Source organism: Pseudomyrmex gracilis, unplaced genomic scaffold (assembly GCF_002006095.1).
Source record: "Pseudomyrmex gracilis isolate BER0280 unplaced genomic scaffold, ASM200609v1 scaffold_86, whole genome shotgun sequence".
NCBI classification, from domain to species: domain Eukaryota; kingdom Metazoa; phylum Arthropoda; class Insecta; order Hymenoptera; family Formicidae; genus Pseudomyrmex; species Pseudomyrmex gracilis.
Genome location: NW_018020670.1, coordinates 379,104 through 402,115, shown reverse-complemented (window position 1 = coordinate 402,115; position 23,012 = coordinate 379,104). Strand labels below are relative to the sequence as shown.

The 23,012-nt window shown below is 38.4% G+C and overlaps 1 protein-coding gene across 8 annotated transcripts in view; it reads right to left on the bottom strand.

Moving 5' to 3' along the window:
* LOC109855273 (GTPase-activating Rap/Ran-GAP domain-like protein 3) overlaps positions 1-23,012 on the bottom strand; it is a 25,671-nt gene extending 2,659 nt beyond the window's left edge. The window contains exons 1-14 of one of the 8 annotated variants that reach the window (XM_020429336.1): positions 11,022-11,385; positions 10,523-10,668; positions 7,599-8,618; positions 5,621-5,687; positions 4,567-4,650; positions 4,277-4,358; positions 3,913-4,031; positions 3,398-3,462; positions 3,207-3,273; positions 2,994-3,096; positions 2,765-2,863; positions 2,233-2,445; positions 1,280-1,551; positions 608-893 (exon numbers count right to left, since the gene is read on the bottom strand). In XM_020429336.1, coding sequence (XP_020284925.1) covers positions 608-893; positions 1,280-1,551; positions 2,233-2,445; positions 2,765-2,863; positions 2,994-3,096; positions 3,207-3,273; positions 3,398-3,462; positions 3,913-4,031; positions 4,277-4,358; positions 4,567-4,650; positions 5,621-5,687; positions 7,599-7,918 — 1,777 coding nt within the window. In that variant the 5' untranslated portion in view covers positions 7,919-8,618; positions 10,523-10,668; positions 11,022-11,385. Of the gene's footprint in view, positions 1-607; positions 894-1,279; positions 1,552-2,232; positions 2,446-2,764; positions 2,864-2,993; positions 3,097-3,206; positions 3,274-3,397; positions 3,463-3,912; positions 4,032-4,276; positions 4,359-4,566; positions 4,651-5,620; positions 5,688-7,598; positions 8,729-10,522; positions 10,669-11,021; positions 11,386-21,363 lie in introns of those variants that run through there. The other 7 variants (XM_020429337.1, XM_020429339.1, XM_020429341.1 and 4 more) reach the window with 7 other exon arrangements.

Below are 23,012 nucleotides of genomic sequence, written 5' to 3'. Positions count from 1 at the left end.
GGTCACTGACCGCGGGCACGCGACCGCGGCGGTCAATGACCTCGGTCGCGTGACTGCGGTGGAGTCACTGACCTCGGCCGCGCGACCGCGGCGGTGTTACTGACTTCGGTCACGTGATTACGGTATATGTGTGTGTGTGTGTATGTGTATTATATATAGATATAGAATATTATATATGATAAATATAATATTCTCGTTTTTACTCTTTTCCTTGTCACGTAACTTTAGTCATATGGTGTTTCTCTACTTCTCCTTGTTACGTGTTGTTTTTCCACTTTTCCCTTTTTTTAGTTTTTGAGTTTGATTTTCATGTGTTATTTCTGATATCTCTCATTTGTACTTCATGGGTATTATATGGTTTGTAAGACGTATATATTAGCTGTCATCATATTTTATCGCGGTGACATGTTGTGTCTACTGACGGAATATGTTAAAATAAAAATAATAGCGTGCGCGTAGCGCGCGTCTGTGACGTGCTAGTAGAATCTAAATTTTTCAATTGTGTTTATTTTGCGATAACTTAATAATGCATAATAATTTTCATTTCATGACAATTTTATACGATTAAGTTTCTTTAATTTGAATGTTCTGTGTCACGTGCTTTTACCTTCAATGAGAAATGTCCCGTTCTCGGAGGCGAGAATCAATCTGTTCTCCAACCAGACGTCCCCGCATACAACCTCGTGAGGGAAGTCGGGGTAGATGCATCTCGGTTCCCAGGGTCTGGGTTTCAGGGGACCGACGGTGGCGAGAGAAGTGGGTGCGAGGCCGCGCATGATGGCCTCTAACTTCAAAGCTTGTCCGACTCGCACCATCTCGACGGCGCGGGTTTCCTCACGCCGTCGACCTGGCGCCTCGACCACGTCCGAAAGCGCTCGACGGTTTAACATACTCTGTTAAATTATTTTTTGAACGAATTTTTAAACTCAATTATTCACAATCCTTTTGATATAATATATTGGCTATAGACGTTATTTCGCTTTTTGACGAAGTGATTTTTCAAAGAAAACTTTGCTTTTACTTAATATGATTTCATTTGTGTTAAGATGTCTCTCTTTTTGAAAAGAAAATATATAACATTAATTACAAAATATTAAGGATTAATCATAGCATCAATATGTTTTACTCCGATTCACTGATTATATATTAATATATTATTAACAAAAATAAATATATTCTCATGAACATGTTTAGTGTTTTACGTGAAAGAAGATCAGTTGTTTTTATTTGCAAAAAAAGTATGAGTAAAGTAAGTGACAGCTTTCGCAAAGTAGCTTACGTTGCTCTTGCTTTCTTGCGAATGTTCCTGGTACATATCTCGCAACAGGGCGTCTAGTGTTCTCTCCCTTTTCCTAGAGAACGTTGGGGTGTCGAAGGTGGCCTTCTCGCCGTTGATCAATTTAACGAGAAGAAATTCTCGAAGATTATACGGATCTTCGAAAACTGGTGGGCAAGGAAGGCTCGGTCCAAACAAAGGTACGTTTTCATCACAATAAATTGCAACTCGCCACCCTTTGCCGTCCGCCTCCGTCGTTACCACGGCAAACACGTCTAAGAAAGTGGATTGATATAAGAATGAGATAATCGATCTTCTTTCATATTACGTAACATTTTTTCCTATATATATATATATATTCTTTTCCCATATACATATGTATATAGAAAATATATTTTTTTATACTCATATATCATTTTCTATAAATTTTAGTGTACCATATTATTAAAATACTATTGTGTATAATTTTATACACATATCTATACATTATCTCATCTCTCTCTGCTTATGTTCTTAATTAATTCATTAGTAGCAAAAAAAAAAAAAAACAATAATTACGAGAAAAATATTTTTAATGGCCGTTTCTAGAATTATGTTTGGACTATAATTGGAAATTATTATTAGTAAAATAAATATATATATAACAAGGAGGATAGGTCAAATGGGTAATATATCGATTGAAGTTGGATAGTGAGAAAGTAGAAAAAATATGTGGGCGTAAAAGTAAAGAGAGAAGAATGAGAATCACTGCATACTATGTGATATTTCAGCGTTAGTAGTGTAGTTCCTGTGCTCTTTATGTGAATATATGTATAAATATGTAAATAACAATGAGCGAAGTTCGATTCATATATATTTGACGTGATCTTCTCTGACCTTATCGTGATATTTTTTTTCGAACCCTGTACGCGCTTTATCTCAATACAACAGTTAAAATCTCTTTCTCTTTAACTTACGAGTAAATTGGCTCCTTATGCAGTTCGGATTGAATGTATCCACGACCGATAGGTCGTCCGTGTAAATGATGTTGACAATGTCGTTGCCGATGTGTCGTTTTCTTTCCAGCTGTTGCGGATTATCCTTCGAGTACGGCAACATCGTGCTAACGTGATACATCACTTCGTGGCCTGCATAGACCGTGTAGTAACTTTCTTTCCCAGTCATGTCTCCTACAACAACGAAGCAACGTGCAAATAGAATTGCGAATAAAAGAAGAGAATCTTTTCTCGCGGGCAAAAAACTAAAATTAATTTCGTAAAGAAAAATAAAAAAAAAAAGAGGTAAATTTTACGTTGCCTCTTACTTTTTTCTTTAGAAGATTCTCAAATTTACAATATTTTAAATACTTTGTTGTTAAATGAATTTTAATAAAAGAATTGGCAATTTTTTAATTCCGTGTGTTTGCCGAAAACGAAGAAGCAATTCCGAATTCGCGTTTGATCACAAAGGTCGAGTTTGCGCTGTCAATATCCATATCGCCCAACATACCCTTCACATCCAAGCCACCCCTGTATTTGTCCCAACCTTTGAGCCGTATCCTTTCACCCAGAATCTCCAGGAATCTCTCAAAGCCCGGACTGCCCCGTTCTGCGAGCAATGAGAAACGCTCCTTAAGAATCGATAACGCTATCTATTATCATTTAATTTTCCATTCCTCCAACTCCGATAGTCAAACGACTATCGTTTATTCTCATCCGATCTCCCCTAATAATCTTACCGTTTGACAACATCTCGTCGTCGGTGGTCTGACCTTCTCTGGCGTAAATGACGCCGAACTTGAAATTAACCGATCCTTCTTGTTCCTCGAGCAGTAGCAGATCCTACACACAATACACGCAAAAAATCTCTAACAAAAGTATTTATCCGCGTCTTTTTCACAATGCCCAATTCTCGAGCACGTGACAACGGAGATGTTTGTTTGTACAATTACCTTTTGTAGTTCCGGCGTGAAAACTTCTCGCGGCGCTTTGTCGAGCTTCTCTAGACTGAAGAAGTTACTGAAAGATCAATACACACAGCAGTTGACTTGTGTTCCTACAAACCTATTCGCGTTTTTTTTTTTTTTTTTAATTTATAGACAGGGAGAGAGATAGAGAAAAAAAGAGAAAGAGAGACAATTACCTAAGAATTTGCCGTATAGTCATTGTCTTGTTCGCCGAATACGGCAACGATATTTTCTGCGCGCCCTGTACACAGAGTATTTCTTAATTTACTACAATATTCTTACTTTTTATTTGCACACGCGCGAGCTAATGTAATTTTATTCATGAAAGTATGAACTCTCTCTTGTGATACCAAACAAGTTATATTGAATCGATATTAAATCAATATTAAGTAAAATCGAGTATTTTTGTGTGGGGGCGCAAAGCAAATTGAAAATTATAACGTGAAATAAATGAGTATCAATTTGCTTTCATCCCGATGAAATTGTATTACTCTTTAGAGATAAGAAAAAAAAAAAGAGAAAATACTTTTCTCATAAGGATTGAAGCCCGAGCTTAACGCGATAGGTCTTCCCTCCGATTCTTCATCTCGCCGCGCGAGTGAGAAACATAAATCATTTCGTGAATTTGTCCCAAGAGAGAGAGATACCCGCGAAAATTTTCCCAAGCTTGAATTATATGCTAGCTACTCACGGTTCGCCTCCATAAAATAACTCTGTAGTGCGGCACGCATTGATCACCACCTTCGCTCGTGACTACCGAAAGGAAGAGAGGATTTCTCTCCTGATCGGAAGCGATATAGTTTTGATGCACTGTGTAAAGACAGGAGCAATTAGTATTTACACACTCTGTTCTGTGTTTGCTATATTTTAAACTTTTATTTTAACAGCCGATGGAAATGTCAACGACTTGTGTAAATATATACACTTGCTACGCGACATGGAACGTGTCAAATAGCTAAGGTGTACATATATGTGTATCCTCTTATATATATTATATATATTATATATATATATATATATATGTATATTATACAAGTAAACACATACAAACTTACGTTTGCCCAGGAAGTATTTAAAATACCAGCGCGTTTGATACTCTGGATTTTCTAGTATCGGCGTACTCGGCGAACCGAACATCTGTTGATACAAAAGTCGTTTGTCATGAAACATCATTCGCAGAAAAAGACAGAATGACAAATGGCAAATATAAGAGCAGAAGCAATTGTATTGCGCTTGTATTGCGCTTGTATTGCGCGAGACTTTGGAGTGAGACTTTGCGTTTCGAAATGTGTAAGAGAAGAAAAAATTCAAAGACGCGTTATTTATTCATTAAGCGTTTTCTTACCTCTTCTTTTTCTCCCGGAGAATCTCCGTTCTCCACTCGAAATCTTCGGCCATTGTCGACGCCATCCTGCTCGATCTGCGGCAGCTGGAAATTTGCGAGCGTCATGATTAACAAATACGTGAGTGTTGGCGCGAGTCAACACGCTCCAGTTTCCAGTTTGCAAATTTGTGCTTCTGAAAAACGTGCGCGACTGAAAACAGAGAGAAATGGAAAATCCAATCTAACCGGATTCTAAGTCGCGAAATCTTTTTCACGTAAATTATTTATATCTGCTACGCAATCTTCAATTTTGAAAAAATTAAATGTCTACTTTTTAAAAAAATTGAATTTAATAATTAATTGCACGTTGCAAACAGCTGAACCGAATTGTAAAATAGAAAGAAATTACATACGTAGTAATTTTTCTACAGTTTATTTTTCTACACGAGAATAAGGTAATTTTTTCAAGTACCGTTATATATTAATATTTACATTTACATAGTTGGTATGGAGTTCGAAAAAAGTTTTTATTTAATAAAATCCAACTTATTGAATATAAATGCGTAGTTCACTCGCGTTGTACAAGTCAAGACATGCGTCTTACATTTTCAGTGAAAAAAAAAGTCTTAAATAATCCGAGAAAAAATAAAAATCTATTTTTTTCAGAAAGTTATAACAATAATGTTTGTTATATAATGTATTATATAACACATATATACAGTTTATTGTAAAGAAGATACATATTATGTCTCGCACATATAGACACTTCGTAATCTATGTACGAAACAGTAACATATCGTACGTTACGATGAGTCAAGCGCAGTTTTGAGCACAGCTTTGCGCGAACTATCTGATAAGCAGCCCAATAGATAAATAGCAAGATAGAGGGAAACAATATAATCGGCTTGTGCCGGACGTGTTACGGCTTATCACATAGCCGCGCCTCGCTTTATCACGACGATATTAGCATTTACCGTGCATATAAGTACTGTACGAATATTTAAGACGCCTTGTACACAGGAAGTAGAGCGAGGTTCTTACCCTAGATCTCCGCGTCTTTTTATCATTTCCTTACCATTTCAACGCTGCCGTAGCATCGTCTTGACAAAACTCCTCGTCTCGCTATCGCGTCTGTCGTAGATCTGAAAATACAAAAGATTTTTTTTTTCACATTTAAGTCGTAACTCGAATCACGAGATGTTCTTACAAAGATTCATCTCTTCACCGGAATACACATACTTCGCGTTCTACATGTTTTATTTATTTAATTGTTTTTTTTTTTTTTCAACGCGTTTTTGCGTCACTCGCAACTATGTGCGGAAACGAGCAACCTCATCTAACGTAAACGCTTTGTAACTTTTTTCTGCATCTTGTGTACACACGTTCTTATCGAATCGTTTGCAATTATAGGAGAGGCGGCACGCCTCGTCCGCGCGGTCCGTCGCGGTGAACGGCATTCTTGGCCGAGAGAACACAGTAGTATTTTTTTGCTCCAAGTACCAATCTAATCGCGCCTTCTGTTGCTGTTGTGCTTACAACACGACCTTTTGCTTTTAAAAGCGAAACAAAAAATAACGTGTGTGTAGATAAAAAAAACAAAAAAAAAACAGAAAATGCGGTTTTAACTCTGTTTCACTCCGCGCAATTTCCGGCAACGCGCTCAAACTGTGATTTACGCAGTCACGGAGTGACCTTGTCTCTAACAACCTTGCTTTTACTTTTAATGATCATTTGTTAGGTTTAATGATTCTGTTAAATATATTATTATGTTTTACGTGTTTTTACATACATGTGTGTAAATATGTATTACATATATGTTACTATATCACATATATATTATATTTACGATATATTAAGTTTCTGAGAGAGATATAAAATTCTGTTTCTAGAGAGGGATAACAAAAGTCTGTTTTATTAAGCGTAAAGTCAAAAGACGCTCCTCTTTGTCTTTCTCAGAATTTGTCACTCCACATAGCTTAATTATTCAGAAAAAATGTTGCGTCAAAGAAAGGTCTCGAGGAACGTCCGTTCTTTTTTTAAAACAACTCTTCACTTGTTAAAGTCGATGAATGCAATCTTGTCGTTAAAACTTTGCGGAATAGCCCGACAAAAAACCTAAATTTAAATTAATTAATTCCGTGTACGAAAGTCCGGCGATGAAGTGTTATTGATATGAGAATTATCATCGAAAGAGAAGCTTCTTCCCCCCTTCCCTCCTCTAAACGTGCTCCGATCAAATATAATCACCGTCCGGCAAGCAAATCGTGTCATCCCCCCGTGCTGTGAACGTAGCGTAATGTGACGGCAACCCTCCATTCGACTCGATCCCTCTCGCGTTTCTCATTTTTCACGACATGGATATCTGGGTTAACGAGAAGTTACGTCGTGGTCGAATTGGCCGGATAATCCGAAGGGACCGTTACATGAAAAATGCAAAAAACTGTTGCTATCTAATGATTTATTCTTTGTTCCCGCGCAGTGAGTCCGCATCGATTCTCTCTCTTTATTCTTTGTTCCCGAGGACAATTGCACGTGATCATCTCTTTTTAAAGTCGAGAAGTGTGAACATTAATCGGGAATGAAAATCAATCTTCTCTCCTTTTGCGAGATCTAGCATTTACATCGATCGTGATTTTTGCGCGCTTTTGCCGTGGTTGTTTGTTTTTATTTAGCTAGTTTAATTAGTTACTTTTTAATACGTTGGATTTGGCGACGGAGTTTCTTTCATTTTTTGCATGGAACAAGTAGAGAGAGAGAGAGAGAGAGAGAGAGACCAAGTAACGAGTAACCGCACGAGTCGACCAATCAATTTGAACGGTAAATTAAAATTCCTCTACACATCTCTCAATTAAAACACGAGATTTAAAAAAATGAGTTCAATAACAAGTTACAGGCGCTCGTGTATCTTTTTTTTTTTTTTTTTTTTTTTTTTTTTATTACCTTTCAGAAATAAGAGACAATAAAAAGATAATCGATTACATAAGTGGGTGACTCGTTACTTGACTTTCGCAATTGGCTTCGCGTAACCTCTCGCCGCTTACGGAGCAACGTACACTTGATGACTGGCGCGTCGATGCAGCTGCCTGAGCTGCGTGGACGGAAGAATCGCCGCCACGCAGACCGATCTGGATCTGTTGCGACGGATCATCTCCTGCACGCTCGGACGCAGAAAGTCATCCTCGCTGTCGCTGGTTACTGTGATCGCGGTGGTGACTTCGCTCTCGCGTCTCGCTTTGCGAGACTTGGATTTATCCGCGCTGCTTCCAGTCGGCGACGGAATCGAGGCTGCTCTTTGCGGTGACGACGACGACGACGAAGTCCCGGAGGAGACGCCACGTAACCGCGACACGAGTTTGATGTCCAGGCACAGCATCGTCGCAATTTTCTTTTTGATTTGAATCCCCGTCTGTCTCTACAACGCGGTTTCTTGTCTATCCGCGCGATGTTGCGGATAGGGTTTCGCAATCGTGTGAAAATACGATTTTGTCACTGCGAGTAACGAACCTCGCTGGAGACAAATTGTTCTTCGCAATCCTTTCTCGACGGCATCGTTATTGCCCTGCCGATGATGAAAACAATCGGCGACGACAACGAGTCGAGCGTTAACACATCCGCGTTTTCACTGTGCCGCACGATCCGTGCAAGTCAAAGAGAAATCGGAAACTAAAGGGAAGTTATACGTACAGATGTTGCCGGATTATTCCATAAATCTCTTGAATTTGCAGCGAGGCAGCGAGCGCTCGTTGTTATCTTCGAATTCCGTTATATACGCGCGGCACCGCTAATGCGTCGTATCTGGCGGCACACCGCGCGATGGAGAAATACCAATTATAGAGAACGCCTCTCTTGCAGCGCAATTTGGGTATACTCTCTTGACCCCGGTCTCGGTTAGTCGAGTTGAATATCGGGCGATCGCTACCGATATATACCGAGGAAATAAAGCGTGTTGTTCGTTCATTTACGTACGTCGTTTTTTTTTTTTCAAATATTGCGCGATAACGTCGCTAAAGTACACTTCCACTTAACGTCTTACGATAAATAATAATGCGTCGCAATATGTGCGGTCTAAATGTCTGCGCGGTGTCATTATAGGAATAATTGTTACGGCGAATAATTGCGGATATACGTCGCGATACAGTTCGAGTCAAATAAACGTGATAAATGACAGACGGTGAAATAATGACTTCGAAAACAAAACATATACAATTCTTTTTTCTTAACTGCAAAATTTACATTGTGAGAAAAAAATGTGTGTTCGCGCAGTTGAATATTTTCCTCAATTATTAATTTTTTAATTGATAAGATGAGAGAGAGAAAGAAAGAGAGATGCATTTTTATCGCGGGGTGTATACGTGTCGGAGAAAAACACATTTTTCCTTTAAGAAACTTTAGCTGAAGAACGCGAAGACAGTCCCGCAACAAGACTATCGATTTCCAAGATAATGATATTCTTGCGACTTATTCTTGGCCTGGGAAATTCTTTGTTGTAAATGACGGACACACAAGAAAGAAAGGGAGAGAGAGAGAGAGAGAGAACTCGTCACGCGACTCTCTCACGGAGGAAGATAAATAACTTTCAATCTGATTACAATCCTGATTAAAACTCAGGTCGAAAGCAAAGGAAAGAATATCAATGAGAGCAGTATTCTTTAATAATTCTCGAACGTGCGAGGAATAACAAGTGATTGGCCGTGTGCACTTGCGCGCGCGCGCGTGTGTGCGTATGCGTGTTGCGCCAAAAAATCGATGTAATCAAACATCCGCGCCAAGAATATTAAAATGAAGAGATATCCGCGTCGAATGAATGACCGAATTGAGTTCACGGATGGACGGAGACTCGATACCGGTCGTTCATCTCTTTAAGTTACTCTATCGAACGGACGAAGACACCGGTGAGATGCAGGACGAGCCTTTGCCTCAGTGGAGCATCCAATATCTGAGAAGACCTCGTGATAAGTGATGCGTCAAAAGATACAGCCATGTGCATTCAGATTCTACCTTCTGTCCTATCTTCGACAAACATCGGTTATCGATCTTCTTTTATCAATCTCGCCCGACGAGTATCGCGGAGTAAAATGGCCCAACTGTTCGTGTGGCCCACATCTCACACAACATTTCTCTATCCCATCCAGATGATTCGCGGGGGGGGGGGGGGGGCTTTTGGATAATACCCCGAGTGGAAAAATGACTGCAACGAGTTCGTCGATTTTTCGCTATCTCGATCGCGAACGAGCAGCTTGCGACGAACTGTTGTCGAAGGACAAACAGATACCGTCGAACGGATACGGTGACATTCGATAACCAGACGTGAAATATACCATCGCATACACACACACACACACATACAGACACGTACAGAAAAAGAGAAAGAGAGAGAAAATTTATGTGGAGGTTGCACCGACATGAGAGTACTTATAATAGTTGCAACTATACATTCGGCCTGATTATACAAATATATATATATATATATATATATATATATATATATATATGTAAATGTATATTGTGGCGCGTAATATTTGCCGTGGAAAATATTGAAAATACCGATACGCTCTGTTTCCACTTTCTCATAGAATCGCAAATGTTTCTCAGAGATCCGCGAGGAAACAAGTTGTTTTTGAGATTATGCGTTGTTACAAGCAGGAAAATTGGAAGTGTTAAAGTGCGATTTTGTTAGATGGGTAAAAATTTTGTTTGCTGAAAACAATTTTTTTTTCTCGCATTAGAGATCTTGAGATTTCACAATCTACATAAATTGTAGAAATATGAGTGATAGAAGTGCTATTTGTTTTTGTTTTTTTTTTCTCTATGTAGATATTCAATTTTAACGGTATACCGAGTTCGACCAAAGCTCTTTTCTTCGTCGCGATATGAAAGGATCAAGCGAAGCGCCTCGCCAATCTTCAAACAAATCGGAAACTTACGAAAAACATACAGATGTCTCGACATTTCTTATATTACCATAGCTTTCCATTACCTTAACTTTCTTCTCTTATCAGAACATCTCTTATTCACTGGAATGTATAATGTAGGCCTGTCTCTTCGGAACACTCATCGTGATTTAGTAATTTAACTTTTCTTAAGAAAAGTGTATAGTTGTCGGACAGATTAAACTGGTCTCTACTGATTTCACATATAAAAATCACATTAATTTCCAATTCTTCATTTTCTTTAACATTTGTGTCTGAGATTTCTTTCAAGTAATAAAGCAACCAAACTGATAATGTCTTTCAAGTAATAAAGTAACCAAACTGTAACTTTTACCGTATAGATATTATATATAAAAATTAAATTAAAAATTTTTTAGTAATAAATTAAGTAAACATCGCAAACTATCGAATGTTCCTTCTGTTAGTGAAGAAATACTCGTTCATTTCGAAGACAAATAAATTATTTTCTCTCCTTTGTCAAGAAATCAAAATAAATTTCTTGTAAAGAAATTGTTTGGTAAATTATTTAGCAAATGTGTAACGCACTTTTTGTTTCTAATTACGAAAAACGAAAATCAAAGTGCAATATCGGCCAAAAGTGACAATATTGCGAAAAATAAATTATCAACGTCTTTGTACATCACTGTCATACTATATAATTACGACATCTATGTGAAAACTGGAGCGTAACTAATTAGCGTCGTAAATTTCCTATACAATACATTTAACGTGTGCAACACACAATTGAAAGTGCGATTTCTCGGACGGGGCGCGAAGAATCTGAGTGTGTAAAAGAACACCGTTTGAGCGTAACCGGACGGCACTGGCCGTTACTCGTCGCGTCTTGGATACGCAACCCCTACTGGTGGTCGTGCCGCCACCGCTGGGTGTCGGGACGACCGGTGGCGAACCCTCACGACCCAACGCGTACCCGCAGCGCGGCAGCCCCCGTGAAACGGAGGCAAGTTGCTCGCGGTGACATGGCGACTCGACGACTGGCGCCGCGTCGACGAGTTCGTCGGTCTCCATCGTCCTCCTCCTCCTCTCTTCCACTCTTGTCGCTTCTGTTTGTCGTCTTCTGCTTCTCTCCTCCTTTTCCTTCACTCTACCGTCATTTCCCTTCTCCTCTCTTCGAGCTCATTTATCTATTTGTTCCATGCACGTATACCGGAGTTCGTTTAATGGTGTGCCCGGCTCTCCTCCATTCAGCAAAGTTGGACTCTTTAAGTTGGACCTTCTCGGTTCCAATTCGAATTTTTTCCACGAATTTTCCGATTTTAATGAGTAGAAAGATTTCGAACGTAGACATAGCGACACGCGTTTACGGTTTTCCACATGTTCATATTTTTACGCATTTTTTTAAAAATGTTCGCGCGCGATTAACGCGAGCTCTGTGCGCGCGACAGTAAAAACGTGCAACACGACGTGGCGCTCATTCTTACTGAACTGTATGGCGGATCAATCAGGGGATTGATGTATTCTCTCCTCGGTTTTATACAATATTACGTGAAAGCGCGCATACACTATCCAACGTTATATATACATATGTATACATATATATATACGGTACTCCGTTCCTCTATATAAGAGCCCTTGTATCTTCACTAGACGTAAATCTCGAGAAAAATGGAGGGTTAATTATAACAGACCGAGTTTATACAAAAACTGCTGCACGCGCGCGAGAAACAAGACGACGACGATGACGAAATGTCGTCGAGTTGTCTGTTATATATAAATATATGCTTGTGAATGCACTCGGCAACATTACCGGTGTTGTACGTCGGTGTGCAACACACACTCAGCGTAGTACGTAGATCCGGAGCGCGCCTTCGTGATGTGATCGCCGATACGGCGTATCGACGTATAGCGCGACGACGACGCGCTCACTATAATTCGGCGACAACAAGTACGGTGACCTGTATTCCCGCCGGCATCGAGGCGACACGCCGCTCCTTCAATCACCATAGTTATTCCTGGCAGTAGAATATAATCCCTCCCTTTCCCCACAGCCCTTTTCAAATTTCGTCACCCATTGTCTATATGTACAAGAGATTATGAAGCGACCCGCTTGTATTTGGTCGGCAACTTAGCGTGCGCGACCTTCTGTTAATTAGAAGCTTACGTCATCGACCGATGTCTTCGTGAAATACAATCAGCTGGAAAATTGATTTCGCGGACACAGAGGAGAGGGGAATGAAAAAAATAGATTTTATTTTTCGTACACACACATCGCGCGCGCACATGTCCGTCTCTTCTTGTTTTTTCAATTTTCAATTGACATTTTCAAATGTATGTATTGTTTTTTTTTTTTTTTTTTTTCATTCGTGTTAGATGAGAGAGAATCCACCCCCAAGTTAATTAAAAAAGATAAAGCTATTGTTTCAAATTATTTTTTTTGTGTCGATAGATCTTCGAATTTGCCGGTGGCACTCTCCCGCGAGGAGAATAATACACTTCCGCGATTCGCACAACAAAAATATAATCTATCGAAAGCTGCTCCGATCGATTACAATTTCCGACGTGTTTTGGATTTATTGTTATCGCGTTTCAAAACAGGCTCGAGCCGCGCCGAGAAAAACATCACAACGCGCGCATACAGTTGCGTACTAAATCCACCCCTTTTATTGGCGAGTTTCCATTCGAAAACGAAATCCAATAAAGGAAAGATGTAGTAGTGGGATTCCTCAATCGAAATTATTCTTTTGTCGCTTGAACGAATGTATTTGTCGTCTCTTGCGAGGTATAGTTGCTTCGATACCTTCTTCTTCGAAGATGCCTCGATGTAGATTGTGTAATGAAACAGTAAGTAGAGGCAGGTCTGTCATTTATAAGTCATATGGTGACATGTACTGCTCGTCGCAGATTTTTCTCTTGTCCGGTAAGTTTTAAGAAAATATTTATAAAATGTAATATTTGTCTGATTAGTTTTTATATATTTTTTATTTTTTTGTAGTAACACGCGCGAACCATATATTTGTGTTTGTTCTCCTTCTAATAAAACTTAGACACGCGGGGATCAAATGTAATTCTGCATGAATTTAAGCTTCAATGTATAAAAAAGATATATAAATAATCTTTTATATAACCTTTCAAATATAACCTTTTGATGATGCTTTAAAATTATCATATATAGCCTCTCTATGCAATAAAAATAATCAAACTGAAAAATCAAAAATAGTGCAAGAACATTTTGTGCGTAGAACATTATATTTAGTCTTACGACGAATTCGATTGGATGCACTAGTGCGCACTGAGTGCGTCTTCTTTCAATGTGTAGTAGAGAATATTTCGGTGTTAGTATTTTATTACATACTGAAAGAGGACCTACTCAGTGCGCACTAGTGCATCCAATCGAAATCGTTGTTACGATATGTGTGTGTTGGTTCTGTTTTAAACTAAAACTTTTTCATCGAATTTTGTGCCATACGAAGTTACTATACCAAAAGTATTGTAATTAATTGTGTGTTTTATGTACAAATAATTAATTACAATAACGCGAAGATGTCACTTGGTAAATAGAAAATGTGAAGATAACTTTTTCTAAATACAGTTACTCGAACATTAAGTTTTGCATTTTTATTTTAATATTATCAATGACATATCAATAAAAAAAATAAGAGAATTTATTAATTTAATTATTTACACATCATTGTTATTATCATCGAAGATAAATTGATAATACCGATGTGTGGCGCGTCTGTTTTCTCTCGTATGGATCGGAGCTTTTATAAAGTTATAAATATGACACGTACACACATCGAGAATCTCTTCGTCGCTGGTAGCTTATCGACTCTCGATAAGCCTCGTGTTATGCGGTTTCTTATCGACTACAAGGATGGTCGATTTCATCTTACACGACAGTGCGTTACTCCGATACGCAGATTATAATTATGGATTTATATTACGCTTTAATATAAAATTGCGTATTTCTACACTACTGGCGACAGATGTGCGTCCGTGGTATAAAACCAGAAAAATGTTAGAGTGATAGATAAAACACAGATAGATATTTTATATATAATAGAAAAATGATGAAAAACTCATATATTGCTGTTTCCTATAATTTTCAAGCTTTCGTGTGAAAATTTTTTCACAAATTTGTCATAGTTATCGCAAAACGCACACGTAACACTGCCAATAGACTTACGCGGAGATTTCCGCGAAAATATCGAGAATAATCAACAGAGATCTAACCGGGTTACATGAAAAAGAATACAGATATTACATATGCGATGAACAAACTTCTGCAATCTTCATGAAAATGATATGTGCGAAGAGGCGGTTACGTGAAAAGCACAGCGTTCCGCGATTGATGCAATCACACGCAGATATTCCAGTATTTCTTGATAACAAACTTAATAAATTTTATATATTATCTTTTTTTTTGCAATTAATAAAAATAATCAAAAACATATATATACACATATATCTGTAATTCACAAACCTTGTATTTAAATTTATGTTGTGTGATATTTTTTTCACACACGCACAAAAACACTTTCTTCGCCGATTGTTTTTCTTTTTCCTATCCATTTGCTTTTCGCAAACAAGCGTTATCTACGCACGAAAAGTACAACTGACCCAAATGTGTGTCTGTTGATTACGTAAATTGAAAACCGCGTGTATAATTACAGAGATACGTGTACACGTGAAAAAGAGGACACTCTCTCGAGCGCGCGCAACGCGGTTGGTTTACGACGATAACGCGACGTGCTGACCAATGTGGCTTCGCGGATAACACGCGTAAAAATAGAAACGCAGAAAGGTTCGTGTGACTTTCAAAATAAAAACTACTACTACCAGTAATTTAACACCGCAGTTCTTTTCTTTACACTGTTCTCTCCCTCACATCGCTCGCCTTGTAATTTTGCCTCGCAAAATTCATTTTTTTTTCTTTTTTTTTTTTTGAAACAAAACAAACACTTTTACGTTATTTTGTTGTTTATTATTTTTTGTTTCCATGCACACATATTTTCACTACACGTTGCACCTGTATGAACACACTAGTCAAATGTTCTTTAGATTAAAAGAGTACGGGAAGAGAGAGCGACTTTGTAGAGGAGACGAGGAACTAACAAAGGTGTTCTCTATATACGTCCATCTTAATCAGGCTGACGAATGAAAAACCATAAAAAAAAAAACATTTTCTTTTGCAAAGAAGACGCTACTGTGACACACTGTCGTGATTCTGTAGCTTTGTGTCGACAACACGTTGTGTTGTGCCATACACGTTCTATGATATATATTTTTGGTATTTTTCTCTCGTCGAATCTAGAGAAAATATATACCATGAGAGTAAAAATGTGTGCGACGTAACACAACTGTGGTTGTTTTTTTTTTTTTTTCGAACGTGAGGATAATTAACGCGTTCACACGCGTACATACGTGTTGCATCAGTTCAAATCAGAGAGCAGAGACACGCATTAAAATAATGCGAAAGTCACCGTATTATACGTGTATTGTTTCTTCGCCGTTATTTTTTATGTAATCACAAAAATGATAATGATAATGGTTTCGCTTTTCTCACTCGAGCTGACGATTGCAGAAAGAGAGAGAGAGAGAGAGAGAGAATGTAACGAGAGAAATGTGCGAGTGTCTAAAAGAAAGGATTATTGTATCATCGAGGGAATTAGCACTTTCATATCGCGAGAATTAATCCTGCCATTTTTCCGCTGAAGGTGACGTCATTGTAGCGAAAAAATATCACAATAAATGAAAATATAAAACAAAACGTGCAATATGCAATTAGGTTTAATAAATGGAAGTACGGTTTTTGTCACAGATATTTATATATTAATTATATACGTGTATATATATATATATATATATTTATTAGATATTATAATAAATATATATAAATATAAAATCAATATACATATATAATTTACTAATCAATATTATACATTTATTTATGCGTGTTTATTATTTATTTCAAATTTTTTATCGTCAACTTTTTGTTATTTGTTGTAAATTTATCTCTTCTCTCGGTCTACTTCTTTATTCTATTTGTAATTTCATATCTCAAGCTTATGTATAAAATACACATATCTACTTAACACACGTACTCATATATATAATTACGTAAGTGCTATTCATAGTTCGATAAAGATCGCGATAAAATCCGATGTATTAGGTAATATTCACCTTTCCCGTCAAACATCTATCGAGAAAGGTTCAACGACCGAAGGTCATTGAAGCTACTAAGGTTTCGAAGGGCGCATTAACTTGTGTTTAATGTGCAATCAAAGCATCAATATCCTTGATCGCGTTGATCAGGGCGCGTTGTCGTCGCTCGTTTACCGAGAAAAGTTTTGTGCATCAACAAAATCAATATATATACATCGTGTTTTTTCTCGAATGCGAGTTATCGAGCAATGCAGTGACGTAATTCGACGATATATTCTCGCGGACATGGGGAGTTATCGAAAACGCTTGAATTTGTTCGTCAGAGTTTGCCATAATGTCCGCCAACTCTCGAACTGTCCACCTGGTTGACCGTGTAATGCCGTTTTTCCTCGCGCGCATCTCTTTTCCCTGTTTTCTCCTTCCTCTCACCCCACTCCTCTCTTTCTCTCTCTCTCTCTCTCACCTACCTTATATGTTCCATATTTCCGCCTCTCCTCTCTCGCCCTTCTCTCGATCTACTCGTTCTCGTCACCGAGATGCCGCGGTCGACTTCCGCTCGGTCGAGCGTAATCGAGATTGATCGGCTTGACACAAAAGAGCGGCAGCGGACACTCGGCCCAGTCCAATAGCAAAAGGGTTAATTATAAAGAGCCAGGCACCGAAATCCAATATCGTCACTTGTCGGCGATATTGTTGTTGCTACTTTTCCCGGATTAGCATCAGCAATTGAATCGCCCCGAATCGGGGTCCTCCTTGTATCTGATGGTGCTATATATATTTGACGTGAAAAGTTATACTTTGCGATTTTGTTGACGCGCGAGAAACTTTCGTAATTGCAACAGAAAAAAATATTTTGTTCGTGTAGTTACGTAAAAAATTGAAAACGTAGATAACACTGTAGACGATATAATTATATGTTTAAAATATATACATGTATACATGTGCATGTATAAATTGCGTATAATATAAATACACGTATATATATATATATATATATACATTTACGTTATATTATTATTTATTATTATGTATTTTACATTATATACTTTGTGTTATTATTTATTTATATACGTGTAACATCAGAAAACATTACTTTAAGTTACATTTATTTTCTTTTGTGATAAGAAGTATTTTCCACTCGAGAAAACTCGACAAATATTTCTGGGGGGATGTAAAAGTATAACGGCCGAATCTCTCAGGGGAGTTTTTTGAGGATGTCAAATGTTTCGATGGTGAAACATACGACAAACGTGATATTCCGACGAAATTTCGATGAGTTAAATTTTTACAGTTCGTATTCTTGTGTAAGAGATTCTTTGCTGTACTAGAATGCGGAAAAATTGTCCCGCTAAAATTATATAAATAATTACCCGGCGCGCGGGAGAGACACTTTATGACGGAACATATGCTTTTGGTAGTTTACGCATCTTTGCAGGGAGGGTTAATCTCATTATCTCTCAGGGGAACAAAGTGGATCATAAAGAAGATGGTGTTTCGCTTGAACGGCTTTAGTTGCTATAGATAAAGCGATTAATTTTTAAAGCGACTCAAGTATAGTAATATCATATCGTGTGTGTGTACGTGTGTGTGTACAACACACAGTTGTGATCGAATAGTCATAAAATTGTTTAAATATTTCGTCACGTTGCCGATGATGATTTCGGAACATTAATTATAACGATATAGTGTTGCAATAATACGTTCACAAGCGCGTAATAAATAAATGAGTTACGCAACGTGATATACGAGTTATAACTAATTGCCAACGGGGTACGGTATGTGTAATTGTTGAACATTTAGCGTACGGCAAAGCTTGTTAACTAGTTTGTAACAAGCGTGTAAAATTGTTACACTGTATATTCTACACGTATGTAATTGTAATTATTTGCAAGTATTGATATTTAATTTTATCAAAGAGATTTCTCAGTATAATTAAGTATGATATTTTTCTCCTTCCCTCCTTCCCCTCTCTCTCTCTCTCTTCTCTCTTTCTTTCTCTTCTTTTGTTAAAGGTTTTTTTCCTCCGTGTGGGAGATCATGCCGCTGTTTATATGACATATTAAACGCAACAGTCGATTACATCACGGAAATGTTCCTGCGCGGAATTAATTCAGACATGCTCCGGTCGTTAAGAGGAGTTAATTAATGTGCTGCGCTGGCGGGCATATTAAAAATCGATGCTGGAAATGCGACCTCCGCGTAGCATCATAACGATAACGCGCAGCGGCCTCGCACGTTGGCAAATTGATCAGAAATAATAGGGTGGATCCCGGGGAAAGGGATCATCTGTCGTTTTGGTATATCTTTACCGTGCGTTCGATGTATCTGGCACGTGTCCGGCCGCGTGCAGCCGAACGATGCGCCAAGAATATCCGCGCGTACGGGTGCCCCGCGCGCGCGTTTTCCTTCCAAGACATAACTTGACTTTCAAGTAAGTTTTCAACCCAACTTAACAAAGCGCTCTTACAAATCACAGCATCGCGCGTATTCGTACAATCGTGTGTAATAATGCTCGAGTCAAAAAACTCCGCTCTTCATTTTCGATTGTTCGGAGCCCTCGTGGATTTTCCAGAAATAAAAAAGTATTTTCAAAAATATTTTCCACGTATATACAGTAGGTGTATAATTGTTTCGAGTATTTAGGAGAAAAACGTTCGACCAGAAATGTCTGTAGCATCGCAGTCAATTATCCGACGGTCGAATTTATTATTATGCAATTTAAATGACGTTTGAGCGTACAGTCAGTTAACTAGATTATAGTTCAATTAGAGATCGCCGTTAACGTTCCACTCGTTGATGCTAATTACTCGGGATTGCTAATAATCGGATAAACTAATTGAATTTTCAAGTCCCCTCACACACATGCGCGCTTATTCGTTCAATTGAAATTTTTTTCTCTAGACGTTGGACCGACTTTTTCGAGAATTTACGTCGCAATGTGTGTGTGTGTGTGTGTGTGTGTGTCGCTATTATAAAATAAATGTTCGACAAACGTCGTTTTTCTTCGTAGATAAAATGTATCAAAGTATTCGCTTGTAAGCAGCTCGCAGAAAACGGACGTACTTTTATGGTATATGGCGTGTTGCTTCACTTTTTAATAAGACAGCGATTATGTAAAATTACGCGTGCATTATTGCTCGCTACACGAGCTCTTGAGCTAAAAATTCTTTTTAGGACAGGCTTTTAAGACACACCATCATACACGTGTCGTAAAAAGAAATGATAAATCGAGGGAGCGTACAATGCTCATTACAGACTAATAGTGTCGTATAACAGGATTGAAATATATTTGCTTTCAGCGTGTTATTAAATTGCAAAGTTTTTTTCATATCACATTAATCTGGTTACGCATGTATGAGAATTTGCAAAGAATTTAAACTTTTTCACAGTCAAGTTTAATATATATTTCATTTTAATGAAATGGTTTTGTTTAAGTGATATGATAATATAAATATTAATGATTATAACAACCTCTAATGTACAATCTTATATAATATTAATAATTATATAACAATTTCCCCAATATACATTGTAATATTCTCTTATACACTAATTAAATATATCTCTATTAAATATAAATTTGAATATTAATAGCAACTATTAATATTCAAATTTAAAAATACATTAAAGCAAAAATACTTTATTTGATAAAATGTAAATAATTCTTTTGCTAGTTTAATTTTTTATTATAAATTGCTTTGTTAATTCTGCAATTTCGATTTGTTTAATTCTGTTATAAAAAATCTCTTGCCGTGGTTAATAAGATATCGTATGTTTGTACACGAAAAATTTAGACTGAGAAGACTTAAAGTTTGCTTTTGTCATTAAATAATTAAGCGCTGTAGTATCGTTTGTAGAAGAACGAAAATCCTCGTCAATCAATATCACGGCAAGCAACAGCGGCAGTAAATCAATTGCGAGGACCCCGATTGTTCGACTTTACACTCGATTGACTGGTTTGCTCGTGGCTTTGTATCGTCTTTAATGCCCTAATCTTTTAGACTCATTAAACTTCTAAGTCGGTGCGGTCTTGTGTCTGTTCCGTATGCCCATATAAGGCAACACGAGGGATAGGAACATCAGAAAATTGATTTTGCCCATTACACAACGCACACGCTTTCGCAAGCTCGCTCTACGGTCGACCGTATTAAACACAAACCAGAGTTGTCGGAATTAAGATTGAAACTTCCCAAGTCTTACCTTTTTTTTTTCAAGTTTTTCCATAAAAGCTCTTCCTTACGCGGAGCATAACAGATTAGGGTAAGTTCTAGCGAGAACTTTTTATTTTTCTGTTCGTACGAAAATCTAGGTTTTGAAAATATTTTTTAAAAATATTGTTTTACTCACACGTGTGCACACGGTTTTTCTCTCCATTCTGTTACGCGTTATTTAATAAAAACAACACAATAAGTAAATAAAATTCAAGTTTTGTTTTTCAACAAAACAAAACGAATTTTTAGAAAGAACGCGCCATAATTATTTTATATTTTTCGCGTTTCTTTTCGTATTTAATTTTGCATTTCGCATCACATCTTTGTAATTAGCGCAAATGTGTGTCGTTGTAACAAAATAAAATTTTTTGTTTTCACAAGAAAAATAAATCACTAGATAAAAATTGAGATAAAAATAATAGCAATGTTTTTCTATATACTTTATTGATAAACACACCGATAATTTAATGGGTAACGCAGTTGCGGGGCTTCTTTCTTTTGTTGCTGAAAGAAGGAGAGAGAAAAAAAAAGAAACTGAGAAATCCACTGACCTGGTGGTCCATGGCAGGACCTTGTTGCCTTCCAAGCTGATGCTTCGCAGCTCGTACTTGGATCTGTGTCGCAGCGGCGAAACCGGCACCGCGTTCGCGTGAACCACGGTCTTCATGCTCTTCGTGGTGGGTCCGGAAAGCGCGTGTCTCCTCATCGACGTGCCTTCTCTCGCCGACTGATTAAGCGTTCTACGAAGTGAACTCATTTTCACGATATAAACTTGATAATCATCAAAAGTTCGAATTTCACAATTCTGCGGTGTTGTTTCACATTTTTCGCCGACAGATCGTCGACTGATGCTTCATCGATCTCCGCGCAAGTTGAATTGTTCGTCGCACGTAGGCTCGCGATGTTTGCCCGCGAAACGAGAACTTTCCGTCAAAGTACGTCTATATCTTTCTCTCCTCCGGGAGTAGCGCGAGCGTTTTCGCAACACACACGGCTGGCGAATCTCTTCCTCTGTGAGGAAGTTTATCCTCGCCAGACCCAGTTCTCCGCCGCGAGGATCTTAGGCGGAGGCGGCAGCATCATTCTCCGCGTTTCAAACTTCTCGAACAAACGTTTACGGAATAAACATGAATCCCTCTCGATTACGGGTGTGCTCCTTACACAGCTGCTGTGCCTCGCTCTACAGCGACTGACGACGCTTTCCTTGGCGTTTCTCGGAGATAGTTATTCGCAGAACTCTCTTGTCGAGAGAGAGAGAGATCAATTCGTTAATCGAATCTCCCCCGTCTTCGCGGAGGTAGATGTTGTTTGCCACTCTCGCATCTTCGCTGGCAACACTTTGCGATGTCTCTTCGGAAGCAGCGCCGTCATCTTGGCGAACTCTTCCGGATCGTTTCCGCAAGTCTTCCGCGACCCTTTTCGCGATCCTCTGTGGCAGCTGGTGCTTTTCTTCCGTGGCCTACCGACTGATCGTAGACACGGGTTTATCCCATATGAGCGTAAATGGCCGTCGCCACCTTTCGACCCCACCATTCGCCGACGTTCTCCACCATAACTCGCGTCGTCCTCTGTGGCTGTGCTCACCATCTAGCCCCACCATCGTCGGCACCCCACATAACCCTCATCATCCCTCGCCCGTAGATATACTCTCTTTCCCTTCTCTCTCTCTCTCTCTCTCTCTCTTTCTCTTCTCTTCTCTTCTTGGTATCGGCAATTCGCGCGCGAGTGCGCGGCTAATAAACTATTGCTCGCGCCTCGCTGGTCAGCGGCCGTTGCCAGGTATGAACGCTGCGAATGTAGTCACTCCGTATTGTGATTATTGTCGTCGAGGAAGATAAATCTGTTACGTACCTTTATATCCTCCCGACAACAAAACGTTCGTGACGATAGAGATTATTTTGTTTAATTTACCGCGAAACGTCCTTCATTACACTTTTTTCCTGTGTGCGTGCGTGTGCGCACGTATTAATAAATAAATAAGTTTACATATAAGTGTGTATATAAATTAACGTGCAAGTTTTCTTTAATTTGCGAAACGTTGTTCTCATCCTGCAGCCGAAGAGTCGAGATCGCGTAACCGAAGCTAACTGAGATAAATTTAATGTGAGATAAGTGTGAAACGTAACTTGGAAAATTATTCCGCGAGCTCTTTCGCTTATGTTTCGAAGCGCTCACGTAGCGTCTGTGTGTCGTGAAGCTA